At 42.4% G+C, this 27,687-nt stretch overlaps 2 protein-coding genes across 2 annotated transcripts; both read right to left on the bottom strand.

The window, feature by feature from the left end:
* Positions 1 to 378: 378 nt before the first annotated feature.
* Positions 379 to 5,459, bottom strand: cdk2ap2 (cyclin dependent kinase 2 associated protein 2; the record flags this gene model as incomplete). Its single annotated transcript, XM_084465096.1, is given in 6 exon segments — positions 379 to 1,029; positions 2,420 to 2,540; positions 4,069 to 4,160; positions 4,458 to 4,614; positions 5,347 to 5,369; positions 5,372 to 5,459. Coding segments are annotated over 6 exon segments (549 nt in total). The 3' UTR covers positions 379 to 961.
* Positions 5,460 to 9,266: 3,807 nt separating this feature from the next.
* Positions 9,267 to 21,629, bottom strand: LOC311340546 (G-protein coupled receptor 83-like; the record flags this gene model as incomplete). Its single annotated transcript, XM_084465412.1, has 4 exons — positions 9,267 to 9,975; positions 13,003 to 13,136; positions 19,085 to 19,210; positions 21,252 to 21,629. 4 exons carry the CDS (start codon positions 21,627 to 21,629, stop codon positions 9,267 to 9,269), a joined length of 1,347 nt encoding a protein of 448 aa, XP_084321538.1.
* Positions 21,630 to 27,687: the final 6,058 nt, after the last annotated feature.

Raw genomic sequence — 27,687 nt, 5'->3', positions numbered from 1 at the left:
GCAAGGCCACTTTATATAGCACTTTTCATACACAAGGCAGACTCAATGCTTAGAAAATGATTGTGTGTTGGTGCCCTTTTAATGAGCAAGTGAACCTACTGTTTCAGCTGGAATTCGAGGTTATCCCCATGGTTACAACTTGGTGATACTTGTTTTAGTAGGTAGGTCCTCAGAAAAGGCACTCCCTTGTTCAAAGCAGGGTGGAACGATCAGTGTTTTGGGGAGACAGGCAGAAACATTGGATTTCATTCATGGTTTCTCTAAATGTCTTATTTTAGTAACAGCATAACACCAGATAAGTAGCACGTTTAAAGGTTTGGGTTCACTTGTTCTTTAAATGGCCATTATTAACACAAAAAAAAAAAAAAAGTCAGGACCCATGATTCAAATCAGAATTTAATTTAGATATACATACGGATCTGCAAAAATCTCATTTACAAAATTGCCATAACAAACTGACAAACGGAAAGATGGAAAGAGGGAGTTTGGGGTGTGAGAACTTCCAACAATGTTGCCCTTACAAAATGCATTCAACAAAATGAGTCAAAAGGTCATTGGGGTTTTTCAAGATGGTGCACATTATTTCTGCACAGAAAAAACAGGATAGAAAATTCAGCCCTTGGTTGGAGATTGTTGTTCACAGAGATTCAAGCCAAGTGTTGGGCCTCATTTTTTATTAAACTCCAACCTTTCTAGGTCAGAAAGACCTCGGAAATGTCACTTTCCCAAAACAAGTTAAAAAGCCCCCCCACAGTCTGGTCACAACATCCATCTCCAATCTGTTGAACCTTCAAACATTGAATGAACCCGGTGAAGACAGACATGGTGCGGAGGAATGCAGATTATAAAATGCAAATGATAGGAGCTCAGAATGGGAGACTAAAAAGTGGAGATGAGACCTTAGCGAAGGCATCGATGGGGGAGGGTAGGAGAGGGAGGGGGGGGAGAAATGTGCACAGCGTTATGTGCGTGCACTCCGCTCGGTCTCTGCCAGACACTCCCTGACGAGGGCCCGGGCGTGAATGATGCCTGTAGGGAGCAGAAGAGGGGACAGTTTAACGGGCTAGACGGGATGCAAGGCGTCTGGGCCACATGATCTCCTGCAGTTCAGGTGTGGGATTATGGTTATGCTTGCAATAAAATACTCAGTAAATGCCAGTTTGCTGAGCATATAGTGGGTACATCGGAGATAAAATGCAATGATTTTCCAGGGAGGGGGAAATACCGCATGGACCGCCAAGCAGCCAAGGAAATGGATTAAATGTATTTTATTTATCCATTCACGTTAGTTGACATTTCATCACTCTGACGCAGCATGGATCCCATGCCTTATGGGAGGAACCACTAACCTCACAAACTTTCTATCAGGACGGAATTGCTCTAATCGCTTTGGACATACCAGGAATTGGTATGAAACATAACATTGCAGAATCTTTTAAAGGAGAATGTAAACAAAATATCTGCCACTGACTCAAATAATTTAGAGCTTCCTGTAGTCTGCCTGATTGTATCTGCCCTTTTCACAGACTCACACCTAAACTCCTCCCCAACATGTTTTTCTCTGTGAAAGTATCTTCGCCTCCCTGGAAAATAGTTGATATAGATTATTGCTCAGTTTATATATGGTTCTTTTAGGTTTTTAACAAGCGAGGTCCGTTTTAAAGAAAGACGATTGGCCCACTGGCTAGGATGGTGACTCAAAACTAGCTATCCCCTGAAGTGACCATTCACTTCTACTACGGAGACTGCACTGTAGGCTACCCAATGCTCCTACTCATCACTAAATGCCATTATGGCCTCTGAGGCCACTGGTTAAAATACTGTAGGCAAGATTGAAAAAAAAAAAAAAAAGACATTACCAGTCTGAATATTACAACCTTAACGTTTCTCACTTCCACAATTCCACAATTTATATAATTTGTCAAAATGTCTTTAGTGTACAAATTCTGCTGAAGAGCATTGTGATTTTTTAATTATGTTAACATGAAGCCAGGGGATACTGTAATGAGGCTTTTATCTCCCAGAGAGCTATCATTTGAGTAATTTATAAGAAATTCCATGGCATTTCACTTCTAAATGATGTGGAAACATGGTGAGGGAAGGGTTATTCTTTTAGGTTGTTAATTTAAAAAGTGTTGCTCCCTTCTGCAGCTTTAAAAATGTCAAACAAATGTCAAACGTAGGAGTGTCTTCCATGTATGACGGATCAACCTACAGTGGTACTCTGACCAAACACCAAACAAGGCAGTTCTTGGTTTCTGGCCTGGGTTCTCTGCCGTCCAGAAGTTCTGCTATAGCAGAGCAGGACTGCTTGTTCTGAGAATACTCAACCCCTGACCCAAGCTGTGGGGCTTCACCATTGTTGGACTGAACATCTAACCCTTTTTCTTCTATGAACAATAGTTAAAGTGAGCAGTACCCCTCTTTAGTCTCTCCATGGCACTCTTGCTTCCTGCGTAGGTGGGGCGAATCTCCCGGCTCATCTCCTCGATGACGGAGAGCAGCTCGCTGTAGGTGGAGCCCTGGGAAACCTTGACCGGCTGTGAGGGCGCAGGAGTTGGGATTCAACAATATGAGTCTTTTATTCACATAAAACCATAAACGGTTATTAGTCAAATTTTTCTGTTTCTAAAGTTGTGTTTTAGTCATTCTAACATTTTCACCGTGAACAACTGCAAAAGTACTTGAGGTTCTATGGGACAATAAATTGTCAATGTCCTCCTCATCCTCATCGTCATCCGCTTATCCGGGGTCGGGTCGCGGGGGCAGCAGCTCAAGCAGGGGGCCCCAGACTTCCCTTTCCCGGGCCACATTGACTAGCTCTGACGGGGGGATCCCGAGGCGTTCCCAGGCCAGTGTTGAGATATAATCTCTCCACCTAGTCCTGGGTCTTCCCTGGGGTCTCCTCCCCACTGGTCGTGCCTGGAACACCTCCCAAGGGAGGTGTCCAGTGGGCATCCTTACCAGATACCCGAACCACCTCAACTGACTCCTTTCTAAGCAGAGGAGCAGTGGCTCTAATCCGAGTTCCTCCCGGATGGCTGAACTTCTCACCCTATCCCTAAGGGAGAAGCCAGCCACCCTCCTGAGAAAACTCATCTCAGCCGCTTGTATCCGTGATCTCGTCCTTTCGGTCATCACCCATCCCTGACCATAGGTGAGGATAGGAACGAAGATCGATCGGTAGATCGAGAGCTTTGCCTTGCGGCTCAGCTCTCTTTTCGTCACAACGGTGCGATAAAGCGAACGCAATACCGCCCCCGCTGCTCCGATTCTCCGGTCAATGTCATAAAACTTTATATTCTGAATAACAATGAACTTGCAATAGATTGCCCACTTCTGAATAATAATGTCAGTCTGGTATAAAAGGCTAAGCTTTTTTCAGGAGAATATGCGCTTGTAGGTCCTTTCGATTAACATAAATGTACATGCACTGAACTGAAGACCAAACTACCAGCAGATACGAAAGCCCAAATAAGGACGCACAAACTACCAAGTCCAGAACTACCTGGACAAAGCCCATAGAAGGGGGGGACCAAACTACCAGGACAAAGCCCATAGACGGGGGCACCAAACTACCAGTCCTACCTGGATAAAGCCCATAGAAGGGTAAAAACGTTCAAATCAAGTTAACATCAGTGCTGAACATAACATAAGAACTGAAGGCAGATCAGTTTCTACTCATACAACGATGGATTTTATGCTAACAATTCCCCCAAAATATTGTGAGTGATGAGTCTCATCAAACTACCAGTCCTACCTGGATAAAACCCATAGAAGGGGGGACCAAACTACCAGACCTACCTGGACAGAGCCCATAGAAGGGGGGGACCAAACTACCAGACCTACCTGGACAAAGCCCATAGAAGGGGGGGACCAAACTACCAGACCTACCTGGACAGAGCCCATAGAAGGGGGGGACCAAACTACCAGACCTACCTGGACAAGGCCCATTGAAGGGGGAAACAAACAACAGATAGCTGGAAAAGGCCTATAGAAAGGGGGTCAAAGCTACGAGACATACCTGGTCAAATCTTATAGAAGGGGGGACCTTAAAAGGAGACATACCTGGACAAAGCCCATAGATGGGGGGCCGAAGTCGCTGAACGCTGGCCTAAAGTTAGAAGAGGATGGCAACGACGGAGAGGGCACACTGGAACCTGGGAAGAGGAGCAAGAACACATTTTCAAAGCACTACTATCCTACTGATGTTCTCAACCATTAGTAGGATAGTCTAGGTGGGATAGTCTACAATATAGGACATTTGATTCTCAGTTGAGAGGTTCTGGGTCCAACTGCAGAAGTCCAGCTGTAGGCACCCTTGAGCAAGATGCCCTAACCCCATGCTCATTATTGAAGGACTTGCATCCAAAGACATTAGCTTTGGATAGACAGTTTGTACCGCTGACAACACAGGCTTGAACGTAGAATCCTTTGCATGCCTAATATGGGCTTACCTGGAGGTGTGTGGTTGGATCCGGACGGCGCGGGAGCGATGGGTTTGTAACTCATGGCGAGGTCACTCCGCAACTCCCCATATGACGCTCCGCTTCCGTCCGAACCCTCAACCCGGTGTTTATACAGCTTTACTGTTGGGCGGTGAGCTCCAGAGAGCTGGGGTCAAACAAAACACAACAGTACTTGACAATCCAGTTTGAATCCCACAGCTTAGCAAATGGGGAAAATAAAGTTAAAAACAATAGGTAGTCAAGTGTATTCTAGTTTGGGATTAGATTGTGTACCATTGAGATTGTTCATTGAGAGTGCTGAAGATCAATTATATACAGGTCTGGCTTTGGATAGTTGTAAATATCTGTAAATTCTCCCTAAATAGTCATTATACAGCAGCTGATGTTTGGTAGTAGTGCGATACATTCTCCCTTCCGTCCTACAAAGACGTTTGAAACAAGCTGATGTTTCTAGAATAATTGATCAAAGGTTAATGGATATAAGAAGGATAACGTGAGCCGGAAGGCTTAGTTGAAGTCACAGCAATGGCTTGCAATATGGCTTTAGGTAGGACTTAACATGAAACGAACACAACTTCACGAGTCCATAGGGTTTTTTATATTGTCCACATATTTGAAAGTTGAATGTACACACGACGGTTATACAATTATGGCATAAAGATATTAATATATGATATTTGTGACCCAAACGCCGGATTTTTGGGTCACAGATGGGGTTAGCTTTTGGCTAGCTTGTTGTGTTGCCGGTTGCACAAAACACTGCCAATGCAAGGCAGTAAGAGCGAATATACACACCAGAAAAATAATATTTGCGACGTTTGATTTCTCGGGACCATTTGGAAAGCTGCCTACGTTTGAAAAGGTAAAATAATCTTACCTTTCTAAGGTGAGAGTTTTTGATCTCAGGGAGGAAGAAAGGCTACTAGCAGGATTTGACTGAGTCTGCGTGAAGCGGGGGCGTGGAAGGTGACCCTGTTCCTGCGTCGCCATTGGTTAAAGTAATATACGCACAGTATACGCACCCATATGCACAGAGATTCATACATTCGTTTTAAATAACTATACGTTTTTATAGGTTTATTATATATACGCGCCTTTCTCACAGCAAGACAGCACAACAAGAAGTACAACAACAAAAATAAAAATATATAGAAAAAAAGAAAGGAGATGTGGTTACATGATCTCAGGGAGTGGGATGGAGTATAAGGGGCCAGAAGGTCACAGAGCAAGGTTTTTGAGGGCTTTGAAGGTGAGAAGCAAAATTTTGAATTTGATTCGGGACAGAACCGGTAACAGTACATACAGTACACTACATACAGTTCCTTGCAGAAGTGTTCAACCCCCGCTAAATGACTAATTACACTGGATAACAATTTATACATTCGTATTTTTCTAGATATGTTTCAATTTAAAATAATAGTACTTAAAATCAATAGTAGTAGGCTAAGTAACACTTGACTCGTGGGGGAGTTGCGCTTGTAGTTGTAGTCTATTGCTATAACTTTAAATGTGTTAACTTAAGCATACTGACTAAGCTTTGATTTTAATACTATCTATATTTGAAACGAAAATTGACGTTCTTAAGGGGGGCATCTTACCCCAGTTTACCCTGCATTTGATCTATGTTTAAAATAAAAGGTGGTAGGCCTACTGTCTTACTTCCGACCAGCTAACTGAGCGTCAAATAATTGGAGATGATTCATTAAGTACACTTTTTTTTATTTAAACACACATTCCACACACATAGCCTCTTTTTTTCACATATTAATTGGTATTCAAGTGGCCTAAAATATTCCTGTTGGCCGACCTAAGTGATTCTCACTGTTGGCGACAACCTGATTTAAATCAATACGTCAAGAACGCATGGATCGAAACAGCGCTGTTGTAGTCCATCTTCAGAAAATTGCAATGCAAGGTCTTGCTGTGCGTGCAATACAATGTAAAGTTGCGTTGTTTGTTTTCGAGCTGGTTTGCTAAAGAGGCTAATGTAGCTAACAATAACAATGACCAGCCAATGACATGACACAATCACAAAGACAAACGGGAACGCTATAAGTGCTACGAGACAGGAAATTATGTCACAAGTGCAACTTTAAGGCTGGTGTACGAGGCATCTGGAACACACCATTAAACTGGCCATTCCATCGAGGATGCATCGCAGGTGACTTGTGTGGACTTGGGACCGTTAAATATCCCAGAATGCATATCCCAGCGTAGTATCAGAGCGTACTATGGCATTTATATTCATTCAAAATATTTACATACTATTTTAAAATGAAAGAGGCTGGGGTTTTGTTTTATATAATTTGTTTATATTATTCAGTAGTATATGCAGAGGCGTAACACCAAATTCTGGGCCCTATATGCAAGAAGTCCTGATGGCTGCGGCTAAGTAGCCTATATGCCATAGGTTATTATTTATCATGTAGCCTAATAACGGCTTAGTATTAATTTTATATTAGGTTGCTTTAAATCAGTAGCCTGCTGTTGCAATATTAGCCTGGGGGGGGGGGGCAATTAAAGGGGTGGTGGATAACAGACTCCACAATGTGCCCACCAGTGATCAGAACATAGCTTGAAACTGAGTCTAGCCATGGACTAGTTCCCTCTCTACGGCTTCTCCGCTGAAACCCTGGCTCTCTCTACACACCATGCCCGTATATTCTAGTTCTGTCAGGAATCACTCATGTCATTGATTGAACCATTTATTTAATGAAATGGACGTACAATTTAGTTTGGCGGTATGGTTCCACTCTTTTCTGGTGCTCCCTGCTGTATGTATATTTAAAATATGATCTACAGATGTCAGATACAGAACAGCATACCAACAGTTTACAACAGGGAGCGCGATACAATCCCCCGTGGGGTACATCAGATATCTCCACCCATCGTACAGGTTACATACAATACAGAGCAGAACCAAAGCAGGTGGAGCCTGGGATGGTGGTGGGTTATTACCACCAGAGAGTTATTTAGGAGAGAGAGAGAGAGAGAGGCACAGACCTGCTTTCTGATAGAACGTCCAAAAGAGTGAAGAGCTGAGACTAATGTTAATGGAGCCTTATGTTTCCTGGGTAACTGGTCTAGTTACCCAGTGTGTGTGTGTGTGTGTGTGTGTGTGTGTATGCATGTGTGTGTGTTTGTGCAGTCATAATTGACTGAATAAGTAAGCAGCAAAAGCTTTAAATGTCACAATTATGCAACATTCAAGGCTATGGTATTTTCCTGGTGCCATCATGAACGAAAAATGTTACTGGATTTCAGAGTCCCTCGGCCCAAGGAGAAGGGTCTTTTGAAGTATTCAGCAAATTAAAAATCTCCATTCTAAGAGAATGTCACTCCTTTGCCTGTAAACCACGACACTGAACAGCTTAAATTGAACAACAGCCAAAAGCAAAGAAGGCTCACTATATTACAAAAGCACATTTTATCATTTTCTGTTTGGAAAACTATGTACATTAATAACAAATAATAACAAGTAATTCATTGAAAACATGCTGTAAAACCAAAATAAACAATGTTTTTCATCGGCTTTGAGGTGAATATCAAATTGCAATGGACACACTTGGCACATGAGTGCTTCACATTTGTCTTCAGGGCTATCTTAACACCAGAGTACATTGGTCCACAGCATTCAAGGCACCCAGAATGTTTTGCCGGATCGGTTTAGATGTACAAAGGCCTGTGTGGGATGTATATTAAGGTTTCTACGTGACCAAATGTACACAAAGGGGTGATGATGTGCTGTCCTGCCCAGACCTAATGACTTCGGTATCAACCTTGGGGGTTACACACAGAAGTTACACTCTTCCATGCTGGTATATATTGTGTTATTTATGCTGAATGGTGCTATTCAGAGAGTTTGTGCATAGAAAGTAAGTAACTCACAATTTAGTCATCTGTGCTTTCATCATCCTTGCTGTGGTTCTACTTCAGTTAGATTCTATTAAGTAGTTGAAGGCATCTTGCCTAAAGTGAGAGGCTATAACCGAGAGCTTTTCGGCAGAGAGGGAAACAGCCGTACCACTGTACCCTGCTCCCACTATATGTACATTTGAAGGCTTATAGGAGTGTTTACATTATTCCTGCAAAAAGGAAAACATTGGTTGCTTTAAGTATCACTTTTGTTATTTCCAAAACAGAGCAGGTATACTTTCTGTTTTTATCCCAGAGGTTAGGAAATAATAAAGGTCAAGGAACGAGGAAACAGTGTCTAGACGGTAAAAGGTACCTTCGGCCAGTACACATTTCAGTCTTTAGTTTTCTCCCATTCAGAAAGTACTAATGCAGTACTGCACATTTTTTTGATCCTGAGTCTGTCTCCAGCTGTTATAAAAGCCTATAAGTCTATTCCCTGCTGTTTGTACTCACATGGCTCACATCAAAGTTATCAAAGTCAGTACAACCTTTCTGTGGCTTGAAGCCTTTCCAATTAAAACAGGATATTATGGCAGAACTAAACATAGTGGTGTATGTGTGTGTTGATGACACTATTGGTCAGATCTCTGGGTTGAAGTGAGTGAAAAGAGGACATTCCATAATCATTACGTCCAATACAACCTCCATCTCAAGGACTTTGTCCTTTCTTCCATTTCTTACAACCACAACCACACACATACCACATCCATGAGCTGACATGTGTCTCGCTCAGCCAGGGAATCAAACAGCCGACACATTCCCTTCAGAACGGGTGTCCAATCGCTCTCACATGTCCAGTTAGCCGGAACGTCCCCACCCACAGAGGTCACAGTTGTGGGGGGGTTCTACGGTCACAGCCACATTCAGCGAACCCTTCCTTCAGCTCAGAGCCACGATGGGCTCCACCGACAAGATGTCGGTTTTCCCAGAAATTCCCTGCCGGAAAAGCACACGCGAGTCCTTGGGGTTGTGGCAGGGGCACACGGAGGAGGAGGCGTGGCTGGGCTGGGAGGAGGCGTGGCTGGGCCGCGAGGAGCCCCGGCTGGGCCTGGAGGAGGCGTCGTTTCCGTCGGGCCACGCCGCCCTCTGGCAGGGTACGCACACGCCCGCCGGCAGCGCCCCCACCCGCTGCACCTGCCGCACCCGCCGGAAGACGGAGGCCAGCAGCCGCAGCTCCTGCCTGAAGGTGGGGTTGAGGCAGCAGTAGATGAAAGGGTTGTAGCAGGTGGAGCTCATGGCCAGCCAGTGGAAGCAGAAGTAGAGGGCGTTGGAGGAGTGGATGGCCTGGCTGGAGAGCAGCACCACGTAGCAGTTGAGGGGGAACCAGCAGACGGCAAACACCCCCACCACCAGCAGCAGCATGGCCAACGTGCGCCGCCGCTTGCGCCTCTGGTTGGCGTTCTGCGTGCTGGTGGTGTCGCCGATGGCGTTGCGCCGCCACAGGTGGCGGCCCACAGTGGTGTAGGCGGCCGTGATGATGAGGAGCGGCAGCAGGTACAGAAGGATGAAGGTGAGCAGGTCGATGTACTGCCAGTAGACGTCCGAGGGCTCCGGGAAGTCGGGGACGCACAGACTGCGCTCCTGCCCCCTGGTGGTGGAGGAGGAGCAGAACCCGGACGCAACAAGGGTTGTTTTTATTACTGGAGTATTATAACAACAGTTTATGATTGTATGATATTAGTATAACGCCTTATTGACTTATACCGTGCGTGCAGATGGCATAGCTTACAAGAAACAAAAATGTGGAGATAGGGTAGGAAATACAGACTTAGAGGCGTAGTTCGGAATTTTGGACATCGGACCTAATTTCCAAGTAAGCCAGTGTTATTTATCATTGGAAACAGTTTTCAACACTTTTCATTCAGTCCTTATATTTGCAGAGATCACTGGTGCTAGGCTAGCGCAAGTCGATGGGATTCTGCTAGCCTGCCAATAAAAACAGTCTTACCCACTCCACAGTACACCCGAGGCAAATAAATTATAACACCAGACTATCTATGTAAATGTCTGTGTTGATAGACTAATGTTTGAAATAAAACTATCCTTGCATCGCATTGCATATTGAGGGACTACTTACTACTAGGACACCTAGTAGTAGCCTAGTACAGTGGGATTGAATCATTGGATTGGAAATGAACGACTAGGCAACATGGTGCTTCAGTGTGCATTTACCAATTGTAAAAATAAACGTTTCCACCAATTTCCAGTGCGAGATCCAGAAAGGACTCAACTGTGATTCTTGCTGCTGGCTTGGACATCACACACCGGCAGAGACTCAACTCAAGTGGGGATTGTGTAGTGATCATTTCAGACCAGACGCCTTCACCAAACCCCGCAATCTAAAGGACCATACGTTACTGACAACGAATGCAGTGACATCCGTCTTTCCAGATGTTCTCTCAGTTCTTCGTCAGTGTATTCCGGCTCGTACAGGTACAGTTTGTTGGATACAACTAATTCCTCATCATTGTCTTCAAAATCAGACACATCGCTATGTCTTTCAAATGTGGCTAATTCCTTTGTGCACTGTTCTCTGCTTCTGTAGCAATGACAGCGGCAGGTAAATAAACTATAATAGATCCGGTTGCCTAGTTAATATCAGTCCGCCACTGTCATAGCCTACTACAGGGACATATAAACTACCCTGCCTCATAATGCAATGTGATGCAAGGATAGTTTTATTTCAAACATTATTCTATCAACACAGACATTTACATCGATAGTCTGGCATTATAATTTATTTGCCTTGGGTGTACTGTGGAGTGGGTAAGACTGTTTTTATTGGCAGGCTAGCAGAATCTCGTCGACTTGCGCTAGACTAGCACCAGCGATCTCTGCAAATAGAAGGACTGAATGAAAACGGTCTCCAATGATAGATAACACACTGGGTCACTTGTCACTTGGAAATGAGGTCCGAACTACTCCTTTAACTACGTGGGAACAATACAAAGTGGTGAGCTCATATTATAACCGATTATCTAAATGAACTAAGAGGTTCTGGCGATGTGAGGCTAAAGTTCACCCATTGTATCTCAAAAGACAAAGATCTGTAGAGCAGGCTGCTGGTCTTTCAAAGAGGGGAAGCTCATTTTTGGCCTACATCAGATAAATTGTCAATTTATGTATATATATATATATATATAGGTAAATTATCCTCTCTGTTCCTTTTCAAGGAAATGCTCTGTCATACCAACTAGCTGTCTTTTCTAGTGACTTGACCAGTGTCCTCTCAATGGCCAGCAGAGCTAGGCTGCTTAAACCGCCTTGGCCCATTGTGTTATCGGTGTAGGACTTGAGGCGCTTTAAACAGGAGAAGCTCCTTTATACACCTGCACATGTAGCTCCAATTGTTGCCACTAATGAGAACAGTTTGTAAAGCTGAGGCATTGTACTGTCCAACTCCGTCTTTAAGGAACACCAAGAAATCACACTAATCTGAATACAGGACTTGAAGTTCAGACCTCAGGCTCCCTGAATCAAAGTGATGGCCAACTACCAAAACGATAATAAACTTGAACAAGGAAATGTGGGAATTATGTTAAACTGAAGCAAGGAATTGTGTGTATAAGTGTATGAAAAGTATGATGAAAATTGTCTAGCAATTTCGCCAAGCAAATATCAAGAAATAGGTTGCCGTTTTTCTTTCGACTCGCTTCCAAAATCTGCGATGGGACTGAGGACTGAAGACTGAAGAGAGCTCCGGCGACGTTTTATAGATCAAAAACGCTGTCAATCAAACGGCAACTCAGTCTTTCGCAGACCCTCCAATCATCACACAGAAGCCCAGCATCCAGGCCAGCCCACTCCACCATGCACCCCCAGAGACGCTAAGCATCCGTGGGAGGGACATAATCGCAGCATTATCCAATGACCCTCGACTTTCAACACACTAAAAAAAGCTGTTCTATGCAGCCCCATTGAAGTGGATGGACACTGAGCTTCAACAGGCAAATGCACTGTGACGCTACAGGAACGTATGAGAAGGAAATCGAGTCAGTCGACCTGCGATAAGCAGCTGATTCTGAACAAACTCGTCTTCGAGATGGACGTGTTCTAACACATTTTTAGTCAATGAAATGTTAACACAACAGTATATATTTGACCATTTAATTTTTGAAATGTTAGGGGAAGCTGAGCTTCCCTTGCAGTCTTAGAGAAATCGCCACTGCTGTAGAGGCTCTCCATATATGGATGCCCCTCTGGCCTTTAAATCAATTGCTCTGTGTTCAAAACGTCTGGGAATAATTAACCTTTATCAGAGATCCTGATTATTAGAGCTCATCATCATCATCATCATCATCGAGAATAATATAATGCATCAATAATGTGCAAGTAAATGCAAAGAGGCTACAGCAGAGTAGAGGGGGAATCATACCAGACAATTAAAACTAGTGCAACACTGACAATGGAACCTGTGACCAGTTTGTGGCTAAATGCGACCAAATCTAATTATATGTTCAGTATGTATGAGAAGATTATGATTGTACGCATGTAGCAGAAAGGAGTGTGACCAGAACTATATAGATGGAGCAATAGAGAGAGAGCTATGTATGTGTATGTGTGTGTGTGTGTGTGTGTGTGTGTGTGTGTGTGTGTGTGTGTGTGCCCAACCCACCTGTAAGCGAAGCTCAGTAGTTTCTGGTAGATGGCGTGCGGCAGGGAGAAGCAACTGGCCATCATCCAGATGACAGCTACCCACACGCCTCCCCTCAGCGACGACATGCGCGTACGCAGAGGGTGAATTATCACCTTAACACCGTTTGAGATAAACAAGGTGAACACACATGGCTAATCCACACACACATGCATACGCCCACACACACACACACACACACACATAGTGGCCTTTCCTAGAATTTAATTTAAGACAAACACTTGTGTACACTTATTTGCTTTATAAAATGTGATTTGAGCTTAATGTATTGCTTGGAACGGAAAAGAGCATCCACTCTTGAGGCTATTTATCCTGGAGGGCTTCAGAACGCATTCAAATTCAAGACATGATCCAAAGGCTCAGCACTGTAAAACCCATCAACCATAACAAACAGCCAGAAAATTGAGGCAAATTCCCAAAGAGAGCTGCTCTCAGAGGTGTGAGCAGTGGCAAGGTCTACGTGATACACTTGTATAAACCATACACACTATGAAAGCTCCTGGATTTCCATATACCCACTTAAAAATGTGCAAAGATATGTAGCAGTATAGTTTGTTGACAGAACCAGAGAGGGATGCCCAAAACTCCATCCATATCCTCAATCCATACTTAGTTTTAGTTTTATTTCTTTGTGCAAGATAAACAAGATTAAAATAACAAAAAAAGATGCACATAGACATACATACATACCTTATGTTTAAAAAGCAGAATAAAGAAATAACTGACAAGCAAAAAGAAAATATAACCTACAGTCAATATGTTAATACATTAGCGTACGCTTTTAAAATGAGATAGTTTTTAAGACGTTTTTTGAAAGTAACTAAAGATGAGTGTTTTCGGAGTGTGACAGGAAAACTGTTCCAAATGACTGGGCCTCTATGCCTAATTGAAAACTGGCCAAGATTTGTTCTGTAAAATTGACTGTGAAGGAGATATACAGATCTGGTCTGATGACTATGGATCTGAGACCTGGTTATAAAAAAACTATAGAAAGAAGAAGGAAGAAGAAGGCAGTAAATTATTGAAAAACTGGAACACAAAAGTGCCAATCTGAAGAGTATTAACATCATGCTTAACAACTTTAGACTTTGAAATAGTGAAGCACTATGAGCGTTCCAACTCGAGTTGGTTACAGTTCTAACAAATTTTTTCTGTAAGAAAATAAATCGAATCAACACTGATTTTATATGTCCTTGCCCATACTATAATGCCATAGGATATAAAGGGATAAATAAGGCAGTAATATAAATCCATAAAAAAATTTCTTGACAGCATGGGTCTTACTCATCATATAACCCCAATGTTTCTTGCTAATTTATTGGACACCCACACCTGTGATATATGTTTTTTCCAGCTGAGCTTATTGTCAATAAAAAACCCTAAAAACTTTATATTGGAAACATTTGCAAGTGCATTGTTCGCCATAAAAATGGGCTGGATATGATCAGATAAAATAATATTTTTAGGCTTAATCATCATATAAGCACACTTCTCTACATTAAGGGATAATTTATTGAATTTGAACCAGTTATCCAACCGATCAAGTACGCTATTCATACGAGCTATCAACTTGTGTTTGTCTTTATCAGTAATGAAAATGTTTGTGTCATCGGCATACAAAATAAAAAGCGCTTCTTTAGATATTAAATGCAAATCATTTATGTAAATAAGGAATAAAAGCGGTCCAAGTATGGAACCTTGAGGAACCATACTACATACTGTTTCCTGTTGAACAGATCATTTTTAAACCAATCAAGCTCAATCCCAGAAACCCCATGAGCCTGAAGCTTAGTTAATAATATATTCAGATCTACGGTGTCAAAAGCCTTAGATAAATCAATGAACACTCCAATTGTGAGTTCCTTGTTGTCCAAAGCTGAAGATATTCTGTTAACTAATTGGACCAGGGCCATAGATGTATAATGTTTGACACAGAATCCATACTGATAATCATACAATAGGTTATTGTCTTTAAGATGTGTAATTAATCTAGTATATACAATTCTTTCGAGTATTTTGGAGTAGCAAGGTATAAAGAAATTGGTCTATAATTTGAAAATATTGATTTTTAAATATTGGAATAACCTTAGCCCATTTCAGTTGGTCTGGTACTACACCTGTTTGAAGAGAACAGTTAAAAATATGACACAGTGGTTTTACAATAGTGGGGAGACACTGCTTCACTAATTTCATTTTGAGATCATCAAAACCAGCACTTGTTGACTTTAGACTTGATACAATAGCCCATATTTATTTTTCATTCACTGGAGAAAAAGTAAATAATGGATGACTGGAAGGAAATCCTGTACCATGAGAATAAATTGGTGTTTGAGGGATTTGTGCAGCCAAAGCAGGACCAATATTGACAAAATTATTGAATTCTTCTGCAATTTCAGTGGGATCCTCAATACTAGAATCGTTATTATAAAACACTAAGGCCCCACCCCTGCCCCTCTCCCGCCCCCCTCTCCTTTTGAACGTGGACTAAGGACTGTCTGACTACCTCTGACCACTATGCACTTTATTAATGCACTCAACAATGCACTTTATATGATCATACTTATTAAAGGAGAAGTCAGTAATCAGTAATCAGATTACTTTTTCAAGGTAACTGTGGCAACGTTACCTTGAAAAAGTAATCTGATTACTGATTACTGACTTCTCCTTTAATAAGTAACTTAGTTACTTTACTGATTACTTGTTTTTTTAAGTAACTAAGTTAGATTACAAGTTACTTTATTAGTTACATTCAGCAGCTGCGCGTGAGGGGGGGGAGTAGCGGGATTGCGATCTGCCGGAGTTGACGCGCCAGTACCGCGCCGAGACGCACGTCAACGCGTTAACGCTGGAATGTGATAAACCGGTGGGCCAATTGCATTACATTAATTGAGGACATTACATTATAACAGGGTCCGCGGGCGGAATTGTTGACGGGGGGTTGTACGGGATTACGGGCTGCCGGAGTTGACGCGCCAGGGTTACCGCGCCGAGACGCGCGTCAACGCGTTAACGCTGGAATGCGATATACCGCCGGGCAAGTTCTGATAAACATTACATATTATCTGGCGGGCCGGATTAAATTACACTTTAGCTGACACAAACTCAAAATAGTGCCTGTATTTCCAGCTGGAAAACGCGCATCTCTCTCCTCCCTCCATTGTTGATTATGTTTGTGTCGCGGTATAGCCTACTACACGTGAGTTGACGTCCTCAGGCGGTAACGTGATTTGTCGCGTACGTCACCCCGAGACGAGCAAATATATATTTTTAATAAGGAAAATAGGGTTAGAAAAAAAAAAGTAGTCAGATTAGAGTAACGCGTTACTAAGTAGCGCGTTATTGGCATCACTGATCATACTGCATTCTATTTATGGACTATAGACTGTCATATATAATATAGAATATCCATTTTTTTATTTAAACACTGCTATAAGGAAAATCACTTTTTAATGATTGCATTACTAGTTAGATGTAAACTGCATTTCATTGTACTGGTTGTCCTTACTTGTGCAATGACAATAAAGTTGAATCTAAACTTATATAGACTGATGTACATATAGACTGATGTACATATAATATCATGTACATATAGACTGATGTACATATAATCTGATGTACATATAGACTGATGTACATATAGACTGATGTACACATAATATCATGTACATATAGACTGATGTACATATATTATAGACTGATATACATATAGACTGATGTACATATAATATCATGTACATATAGACTGATGTACATATAATCTGATGTACTGATGTTGCCTTCCTGACATGAATCTAATAATACTCACTGTAAACTCTGGATAAAAACGAAATGTAACTACAAACGTAGCGATAGGTACATAGAAATCAAACGCCCCCTTACGCTACTCTGAAGAACAAGGAGAAAGGGCATGGTGTTTGATCAGCACTATAGCCCTGATCTGTAGAGTCAATGAACTAAGCTCCCAGTTGAGACAGAAGAACCCCCTTTTGGTTTGACCTCTTGCTTCCTTGTATCACAACTAAATAATTTAGACCCTAATGAACCCTTTTGGTTTGTGTTTCTTTGCACCCTTTGATGTGGGTGCCCATACAATCTGTCTATAAAACTCATCAGCATTCCTTTGCGAGGCTCGGTAAATGCTATGCCTGTGCCCCTCACCTTAATGATGCTCCATTCCATCAAATACTTTGCTCCATTCCATCAAATGAGTGTCCGCCTACATGGTGGTGTGAATGTGTAGAGTGGTGTGGTTGTGTGCATGTGTGTGCGTGCGTGTGTGTGCGTCAACTGACAATAGAAGCCTACTTGAACAAGAGAATGGGCTCTATGCACGCAACACTTGTGCATTGGTCTCAGAATGCTTCTAGAAATCCGGTTCCGGTGTTACACTGAATTCTGGTTGCAGACTCATGGTGGATTCTGGGAGAACAGTAGAACGGAAATAACGTCACCTCCACTATCTGCGATGCCTCCAGCCACTCTGCTCCAATTGCCCTATTGGACTAGTACAACACTCCAATCGACGACATCTCTTGAGAGGCTTGTATATATATTAATTATACAGATGTAAGTTTGTCATGCTTTGATGATAGAGGAGTTAAAGAGTAACTGTCTTTCATTTGACTCTTGTCCTGAATAATTTGTTCACTGAAATTTGATAAAATACGTAAAACGTCCAATTACAGAACACAATACCCTGATGTTTCTGCATTAGTTACAATCTATTTCACATACATATAGCGGTCTTGTTATTGTTTCACATTGTTTACAACTTATTTCCTTATTCAAGTGAAGGTGACGTATTTCCATTCTACAGTGGAGCTCCCAGAATCCCCCATGAGTCTGCAACCAGACACTCTTGGAATTCTGCGACCCACCGAAAAGTGTGACCCAAGGGGGCGCTGTTGAACATTTCCTGAAACATGCACGAGTTTGAAGCGTAGACAGCAGATGTATAAAGTACTAGAGACCCAGACTTAAGTAAGAGTACAAGTACTGTATCAAAAAAATGACTTGAGTAGAAGTTTAAGTTTTCTTTAAACACCCCACTTAAGTGGAAGTACTTAAGTATTCAATTTTTTATAATAATTCTTTAATATAGGTGTTAGTGGGCCCCTTGAAGACGTTCAAGAAATTCATCCTTGGTGCAGAGTTACAGCCACTACGAGCCAGTCCCACAATGAGCTCTCCACAAACGCGCCGTTTTTAGAGGCGGGTCAAGGTGGAGGGTGGGGGTGTGGCCTTGAGCAGCTTGCGGCCACGGTACCATGCGCTAGTGTTTACAGTGGAACACTGAACACTCCGGGTGCTCCGGCGGGAAGTCCTGGAGCTCTATATCTAAATAATATCATATTATATTTAGATATCTATATAATATAATATATATTATCATGGTCAAAAGCTGTTTGCGCCTCCGGATGATATTATGAATCTCAAACGACTGCGTCGGGTTCTCAGATGCCTCTGGTTCTTCCACTTCCACGTCAATATTAAGTACAGACTGAACCGCGAAATGGAGGAGAAAGGGATTGTTGCCCGCGATTGTTTCCCGGGGTTGTCTCCCGCCGGAGCCCCGCTGCCCGCCGGAGCCCCGCTGCCGTGGTAGCGGGACTCCGGCGGGCAACAGGCAGCTGCAAAAAAACGGATGACGATACAAATGTTACGTTTTAAGCTTGTGCATGATTCCACACGTGAACGACTTCATGCCTGTCTACGCTTCAAAAAAAACGCTTTAAAAAAAAAAACAGCACCGCCTTGCACTTTTCAGTGGGTTGCAGAAATTGGGTAACACCGGAACCGGATTTGTAGAAGCATTCTGAGACCAATGCAGAAGTATTGCGTGCATATAGCCTATAGTTTGCTCTTTAGTCAGACTTGAAGGCTACACATTTGCATGCATTCCTTTAGGGCCTGCCACAGAAAAATGCTGTTTTTTTGTGTTGTGTACTCCAGGCAGAATGTGTGTGTGTGCGTCTGTGTGCGTGTGCGTCTGTGTGTGTGTGTGTTCCTGTGTGTGTGCATGTGTGTGCGTGTGCCGTGTTACCTGGCGTCGGTCCAGAGCGATGGCGGTGAGCGTGAGCGTGGACACATGCAGCGAGCAGTACTGGACGAAGCGGCTGATGTGGCACATCAAACTGCCGAACATCCAGTTACTGTTGACGAAGCGCACCTGGGAACACACACACACACACACACACACACACACACACCACACACATATACACATATACACAGACACTCACACACACACACACACACACACACACACACACACACACACACACACACACACACACACACATATATAAACACATTAACACATTATCACAAATACATTCACACAGACAAACACAATGACATAAACACACATATGCACACTAGGGGTGTATATTCGTGCCAACATTTTTTGGTATGGGTCTAACGGTTCGATGCACATTTAATTTCTGTGCGTACCGAATTTTTTAATTTTTTTATTATTAGGCCTATTCTTTTTTTTTATTTAAGAAAAATGTTTTTTATTGATTATTACACACTCTCTCACAGTCTTGTCTTGTCTTGTCCTGATGTTTTGTATTGAGGACCACAATGGAAATAAGTCCTGGACTTTATTGTCTTTTTATCCTCAATTGTAGGCCTATTTGATGTCTCTTCATGTGTGTAAGGAATTTGTTTGATACAATTTAATAAATCAAATCATAAAATCATAAAAAAAAATAATAAAAATAATATAATAAAAAAATGAAAAAAAAATGCATGTTTGGTTTCTTTTAACCCTGCTGAACCGAAAAACATACCGAACCGTGACTTAAAAACCGAGGTATGTACCGAATCGTGACTTTTGTGTATCGTTACACCCCTAATGCACACCCATAAAGTCACATAAACGCCCATAAACACCGACATGTTTACCTCGACATGACCTCGCTGTTATCTACCACCTTCTGACACGGGATCAGATTATTCAACCGCGGTGAAGTTGGTTCGTTATTGGATATTGGCTTGACATTCGGTTTTATCTGTGCTTTTAATCGGAGACCACGGCAGTGTCCGCGTAATTAAAGAGTGTAGCTAATAGCATCATCATCATACTTTTATATACTATAAGATTACTGTCAACTATCCTCACGATTTCAAGTTTTACCAGAAAACAGCGTCTCCACATTGTCAACCTACCGTCATTCGCCGGGACCGTCTGCAAATTACACGTTTCAGTATGAATTTAGTCATGAAAAATGTTCACTAAAAATCAATTAAATTACTTTTACCCATTATGTTTGCTGTAGTAGATAATATTTGCAATGCTCTAACTACTACATATACTTCATATCAGCCCCTCAAATCGACGTCGTTTCGACCTCCATGACCAACGTCGATTAGACGTCTGATCGACGTCGAAATGTTTGCTGGGCTTGAATATTTTCAGTTATTAAATGCCTACTATTTCCATATAAAATGTTTTTTCCGAAAAATCTCACCTGTAGTAGTTAGAGCATTGTAAATATGATATACTACAGCAAACAGAATGGGTAAAAGTCATTTAATTGATTTTTAGTGAATATTTCAATATTTTCAGTTATTAAATGCATACTATTTCCATATAAAATGTTTTGTTTTTTTTTCGAAAAACCTCACCTGTAGTATCCTAGTTAGAGCATTGCAAATATGATCTACTACAGCAAACAGAATGGGTAAAAGTAATTTAATTGATTTTTAGTGAACATTTTAGTGACTAAATTCATACTGAAACGTGTAATTTGCAGACGGTCCCTAACGTGGACCACGGCGAATGACTGTAGGTTGACAATGTGGAGACGCTGTTTTCTGGTAAAACTTGAAATCGTGAGGTTGACAGTAATCTTATAGTATATAAAAGTATGATGATGATGCTATAAGATACACTCTTTAATTACGCAGACACTGGCGTGGTCTCCGATTAAAAGCACAGATAAAACCGAATGTCAAGCCAAGCCAATATCCAATAACGAACCAACTTCACCGCGGTGATTAACCATACCTGACTCTCGCCTACAGCGATCATTAGCCTAACACCTAACACCCCTTGCCCACTGTACTGTACACTGTGTGTGTGTGTGTGTGTGTGTGTGTGTGTGTGTGTGTGTGTGTGTGTGTGTGTGTGTGTGTGTGTGTGTGTGTGTGTGTGTGTGTGTGTGTGTGTGTGTGTGTGTGCGTGCGTGTGCGGCGGGTCTCACCAGAGTGAACGGCGTGTTGAGGACCGTGATGAGGATGTCCGCCACAGCGAGGTTCACGATGAACAAGCTCGTGGCGGAGTGCATCCTCTTGGTCTTGATGACCACGTGGCACACCATGGTGTTCCCGAACAGCGAGATCACGATGATCAACGAGTAGGCGGACACCAGCAGCGCTTTGGTGCTGCGTTTCTGGGACTCTCCCCCGTAGCGCTTCTTGTCGGCCAGAGAGTGCCAGTCAGCGAGCGTCCCTTCGTCAAAGTCAAGGAGGTAAAACCCCGCGGATCCGTTAGAATCGTCGGAACCGTTTGAGCCGCTGGACAGCCCCGTCCCGGAGAGCAGGTCCTTGAAAAGACAGGAGCCGTTGACCCCGCTGACCATAGTCCGGGCCATGCAACCCGCAAAAACGGTGAAAAATAACAAAGTTATTCCAACGTGTGTAACAGTCATATTTCCAAGTATTTCTAGTTTTTCATTGACTTTAGGATATCCAGTCCGCGTGTGTTTAGTGGGTGATCAGGTCGAAGCGACGCGGCGACGCGTTCTTCGGCGTGACAAGCTATTGAGAGCAAAAAAAAGTGAAGCTAGATCGTCAGGTGGTCGCTTTTATATTCACTGTGTGCTCTCTCTCTCTCTCTCTCTCTCTCTCTCTCTCTCTCTCTCTCTCTCTCTCTCTCTCTCTCTCTCTCTCTCTCTCTCTCTCTCTCTCTCTCGCGCGCGCGTGTGTGTGTGTGTGTGTGTGTGTGTGGGGGGGGGGGGGGGGGGGGTGTCCATACGTAGCGTTGTTTTATTAACATCTGACGTTATGAAACTTACCCAGTTTCACAAAGGAGATCCCATTTTCAATACACAACTTCTTGAGCACAGTAGTTTTTGCGTAGTTATCAGTGTGTGCGCGGTGCACAGCGCGCGCAGCGCAGATGAGCGCACATTAGCGCACATTTCAGTGCGCTCATCATTCGTTTCGAGCAACGGCACATCGGAGCCACTTTTCGGAAAAAAATATTTTCTTTTGCTCCGGCTTCGTTTGCCTTTTCTTTGCAAACGACGGTTAGTTACGCAAAAGCGCGGTAGGAACACAAGTGACGTTACGCATCCATGATTATGGGCGCGCATGCGTAGGCCTACTTGCGTACCAGACTATGTGCACCCCTGCCTATAGATGACATGTTATTGCATTTCAAAATTCGGTAGGCCTACTTTTTAAATCTTGGCACGTCATTCATTTGTACCCAATTGTATAATTGTAAAGCAATAGCATACACAGATAAAGACCAACTATTTGTTCTCTTTTAACCACGGCCATGCATAGCGGGACACGTAAACCCGACGCAGAACCATAAATGTTCTACGTCGTCAAAGCAACTGAGTGGTCATTGCGTTGCGTTAACGTGGAACCATAATCAGGCCTTAAGAGTATGAGTAAAGGGATAGTTCTCGCCAGCAGCCTGTCGCATATCAAACCGACACCGACACTCCATGTGCTTGTGGAAAACCTACCCCAGTAAATGAGGTGTTCCATGAAAACATTCGCCTTCGCCTGCCCACTTACTTAGGTTTCAATTACTTATTATAATTGTTTACATTTACAAGCACGGTGTGCCTCAGTGGGATACTAAGCCACACCGTGCTTGTAAATGTAAACAAATCAAACCTAAGTAAGTGGGCAGGCGAAGGCGAATATTTTCATGGAACACCTCATTTACTGGTTGAAGTGTAGCGAGCTGCCGTTGAATGTCACCACACCACGGGCGCCGTTCAGCACCATGGAGAGCAGCAGAGTCAGGGGACAGCACGGAGAATTGGGTTACAAGTTGTTATACAATTGGATAGGCCTACAAATGAATGACGTGCCAAGATTAAAAAGAGTAGGTCTACCTTCTTTTGGTAATGTAACATGTACGAGAGAGAGAGAAAGTTAGGCATATAGACGACATGTTATGGAATAAATAAAACAAAACATCAAACAGAGAGACAGAGAGAACAAATAGTTGGTCTTTGTCTGTGCATGCGATTAGGCCTACTTTACAATTGGTCTACTGCTAGAAGTTTTGATTATGGCATGGTATGGATTCTAGAAACTTGAAAGCTGAATACGACTCAAACACTGTGCAACAAAAAAGAAGATCGGGTGCTAGTTGGTCGTCGTTGTCCATTCTGGTCATTACATTCGATCGATAACCAAATAGGCCTACAAAACGGCTTCACTTTTTTACCGAGCGAGTAAAAAAAAAGGTTACGGCTATGAAGGCAAAAGTTACATGTTCTGCCACTGACCGAGGTAATATACTGACTTGATTTCGCACCCCAATGTCCCCTCTCGAACCCTACACATATTGGGGTTTAACTTTCATGTAAATGCAATTAGACGGTATCGCGGTACCAGGGGCAGGACTTGGGTAGAGGGGGGCGTGGAGCGTACTTCACGGGGTGAATGGAGATAAGAGAGTTGTAGATTTTCTGGAATCAAATTCGGAATAAATCGAACTAGAAAATTAATTTCCTGCAGAAAATGCGCTGAGTGCTGTAGTGCAAAGTGAGGTTGAAAATAGGTTTTAACAAAGACACATCCCAGCAAACATTTTCTCGACCTGCGTCGAAGCGAACAAGTCCAGTCGACGTCGAGTCACGACGTGACTTCATTTCGACATGAAAACATTATCATTAGAGGAATGGTGATTTCAAGGAAGACTTATTTTAGAGTGGTGTAACCGAATAAACACTCCCAGCAAACATTTATGCATTCAACAAGTCTAAAATACGCCGGGTCACAACGTGACTTTATTTCGACCATTTGCCGACATGAAAACATATATGCCGCTACGGAAATGGTAATTTCGAGGAAAGCTTGTTTGACCGTTGTGTAACTGAATAAACACTGTTTATATCGCTATTTAACTTAACAACGATGTAACTTTGTAACATTAGTGTGAACGGTAATGTTTACACATTAATAGTATTATTGAAAAGTGTTATTATTCCAAACGCAATATGCTATCATGTATATGGCCAATATAGGTGCTAAAATGTTTTATTCCAGCATTTACTCAAGTTCCATTGAGGAACTATTTTTCCTTGCGCACCAACACGTAATCCCTCCAACGCATGCGCAGGTGATATCAGTTCGCCGTCAAGTTCGGCAGCATGCAAGAGCTGCAGGTGAGTTTCGAAAAGACACTGTATTTGTAGAGACATTACCCTTTTATTATTTGCATGCTAAACTGTTGAATTTGAGGCTACATGGTGTATTCTCATGGATAGCGGGTTTTCGTATTTGTAACGTTACATACGAACTGGGAGCGGGAAGCTAGCAGGCTAACGTTAGCTTAGCCCTGAAACGGGACGCTGCTGCCTCCCAGCTGGGGAGCAGCAGCGTCCCGTTTCGGGGCTAACGGTGGCTGTGTGTTCTTGAACATAAAACACGGGTGGCAAAGCCCTTTCCCCGTGCATTACTCCTGTGAACTGTTAGTCAATTTTAGGACCCATTCTTCTCATTATTCATAGCGAGAGGGGTGATAGCGTCCGATGTAGCGAGCTAAATGGACTGGATGTAGCCACAGGTAGCCCTTGAGGCTGGGGCGCTGGATGGTGAGGCAGTCTTCGTCCACTGAGCCATACACTTGTGTTTTTTGGCCAGTCAAACTTCTCACTCTCACCAAACCTTGTACTGGTGTTTTCTTTCCAGCTGCTGTGAAGAGATGGAATCCCAAGGCCACAGATACATAAATCGAAGCAGCCATGAGTTGACACCTGAAACATGCACCTGCAAGGACTGGGGGGATGGGATTTTGGTCCCAATAAGTTTTCATTTTGTTGTTTAAAGAAGATGTAGGCCTACTTGGGTATAAATAAAATGTTTTTGATGCAGTGCACTTTATACCCTGAAATCTGTCTTTTGTTGAAGATTAATAGGACATGTATTCATGATTTATTGATAAGAGTATGCATAATTAAACAAAATATTATAGATGTAGCCAAATATTGCTGTCCTTTTGATATGACCAAATGCTCTATAGGCTACATTTGGTTCTATCTATACATCATGTCGGCAAAGGGTCGAAATAAAGTCACGTTGCGACTCGACGTCTATTGGACTTGTTGACCACACGGTTTGAGGTAAATATGTTTACAACAGATTGAGAAATGTTTAATTATCTACATGCAGCACAAGAACTGCTTGTTATAGGTTCAGTGGGTAGCTATACTGAAAACCGTATATTGGGGCACACTACAAGGTAACTGAAATGTAGCTTAATACTATTTTTAGTATTGTACTATTTTTTATTTTTTTATTTTTTTCATAATTAAGTGGGTATTTAGTGTATTGGCTTAAAAGTAAATTTCATGTAGGTTGAAATGTCGTCTATACAACGTCGAGACGACGTGGATTGATGTCGTCTATGAGACGTCGAAACGACGTCGGTCGAAAGACCGACGTCAGAAAAACTTTCATATCAGCCCCTCAAATCGACGTCGTTTCGACCTCCATGACCAACGTCGATTAGACGTCTAATTGACGTCGAAATGTTTGCTGGGATAGTTTAAGACGTAATGTTAAATGGCTTAAATCAAGTGAAGGGATTTGAACAACAGGATCAAAAGTCTGAATGGAGTAAACAATGTAAAAATACACACCATTCAAGAAAATTTAAATGGTTGGAAACAAATAAAGTGACAGCTGAATGAAAAGCGCAGAGCATTGCTAAAAATGCAGAAATGTAAAATGAATTGAACTGAAGAATCTGAAAGGTCAAATGTATTGCAGTGCACTGCTGAAAAACCTGGAAGCTGAAATCGAAAACTGACTGACGCTGAATTAGGCCCCGTTTACACAAAGGGAAAACGCAAATATTTCCACGCGGTTTGGCCTAGTCCTAACTACCTTCGTACTCATTTCATTCATACCGATGGTCTAGAACTTCTAGATCTCTAGAACTAGAGACGATTTCTCACATGAAGGCGGGTGCTGTTGAAGTTTAAAACCTATTGGCTCTGCCCAGTGCCACTCCGGATCTGCCTTAACCAATCGCTAACGTTTGGTCGTGACGTATTTCATGCTTAGAAAACTCCTTCACCACTAACGGAGCCAGCTGGAAAATTTAACTTTTCCCAAATCCCGTGGGAAGAAGCGCCACAACATCTTGACCACCAAAAAAAAAAAAATCTGGCTTTAATTTATCTATATTCGGCAGAGTTTCCACAACAGACCGAATAGCTGTCTCCATGGTCTTCCTGCTGCTTCCTGGTAGTCGTTTGACTACAACTGAAACTCGTGCACGACCTGTATGTCACTGTTCTCAGGCCGCGCCTCCTGTTCGCTGATTGGAGGGACCAACTTGAGGGAAAATAAATCGTTCAAACATACAGCACTCCCAGACCGAAGTACTGAAGTGAAATGAAAATTGAGCGGAAGTACGGAGGCGGGCGGAACCAGGCTACGAAAACCCTGTTTTATCACAGAAAACGATTATTTCTAAAAACTCCGGCCAAAGTGGAGATTTCTGATAACGCCGGTTATGTGTTGTCGTGTCAACTGGGAGAAACTGGGTTTTAGGTTCTCAAGCGTCACATTATGGGCCAGAAAATGCTTAACGTCATGTGTGCGCCCTATGTTTACGAACCTTGCGCCATATTGGTTGTTTTGAAAGGAACAGGAAGTCGCTCGTGTTATTCGTTGTTGTTGATTCTGAGGATTCTGATTGGCTTGCATGGCTTTATCCTTCTCCCTACACTGCCGCCTATAAGTTTGGCATAGTTATAATGGCACTCGACGGTGTATTTATGCTGGTTGATGTAAATGACAACTTTTTTGAAAACGATGTGTACACGATGTTATTTTTGAAAACGGAGGGGGAGAAATATTCGTTTCTCTAAATACCCTGCTATGTATAAACGTGGCCTTACATTACCTGAAGAAACAAGTGCTGAAAAACATTGTTACAAAAGATGGAAGCTTTATCGTAATTCTGTTTTCAGATTATTGAAGATACAAGTATGTTGATTTTTAAACCTTTAAACAAAGGTTAACGATAACATTTTGACCAAGTTATGAAGTCTGAAGTGTCAGAAAATGGGCGGACAGCTCCGCCATCCTCCCGTTGACTTCCATTGTAGAAAAATTGTATTTTAAAAGTATAATATCTTAAAAAGTCTAAAATATTTTAAAAATCTGAAAATAATCTGAAAAATTGAGGAAGGAGATAGGTCCCAAAGTTTGTAGAGAATAATAAAGAAGAAAGAATTAAACTTAAGAAGAACAATAGTTGAGCGCTGCATGCAGAACTCACCTAATAAATCGATCGCAACCTGTGGAGATGATGCGTTCGGGCCACGCAGCCACGCAGCATTTCTGTTGATATATTCTTTATCTGTTGTGCCTGTGCACTTTGGCTCTTTATAGAAAGGTCTCACAGACCCTTAGTGAGAGCAAAATAAAGTG

Source organism: Micromesistius poutassou (assembly GCF_964030765.1).
Source record: "Micromesistius poutassou genome assembly, chromosome: 3".
Lineage (NCBI taxonomy): Eukaryota > Metazoa > Chordata > Actinopteri > Gadiformes > Gadidae > Micromesistius > Micromesistius poutassou.
This window is presented reverse-complemented; position numbering and strand designations above follow the sequence as displayed.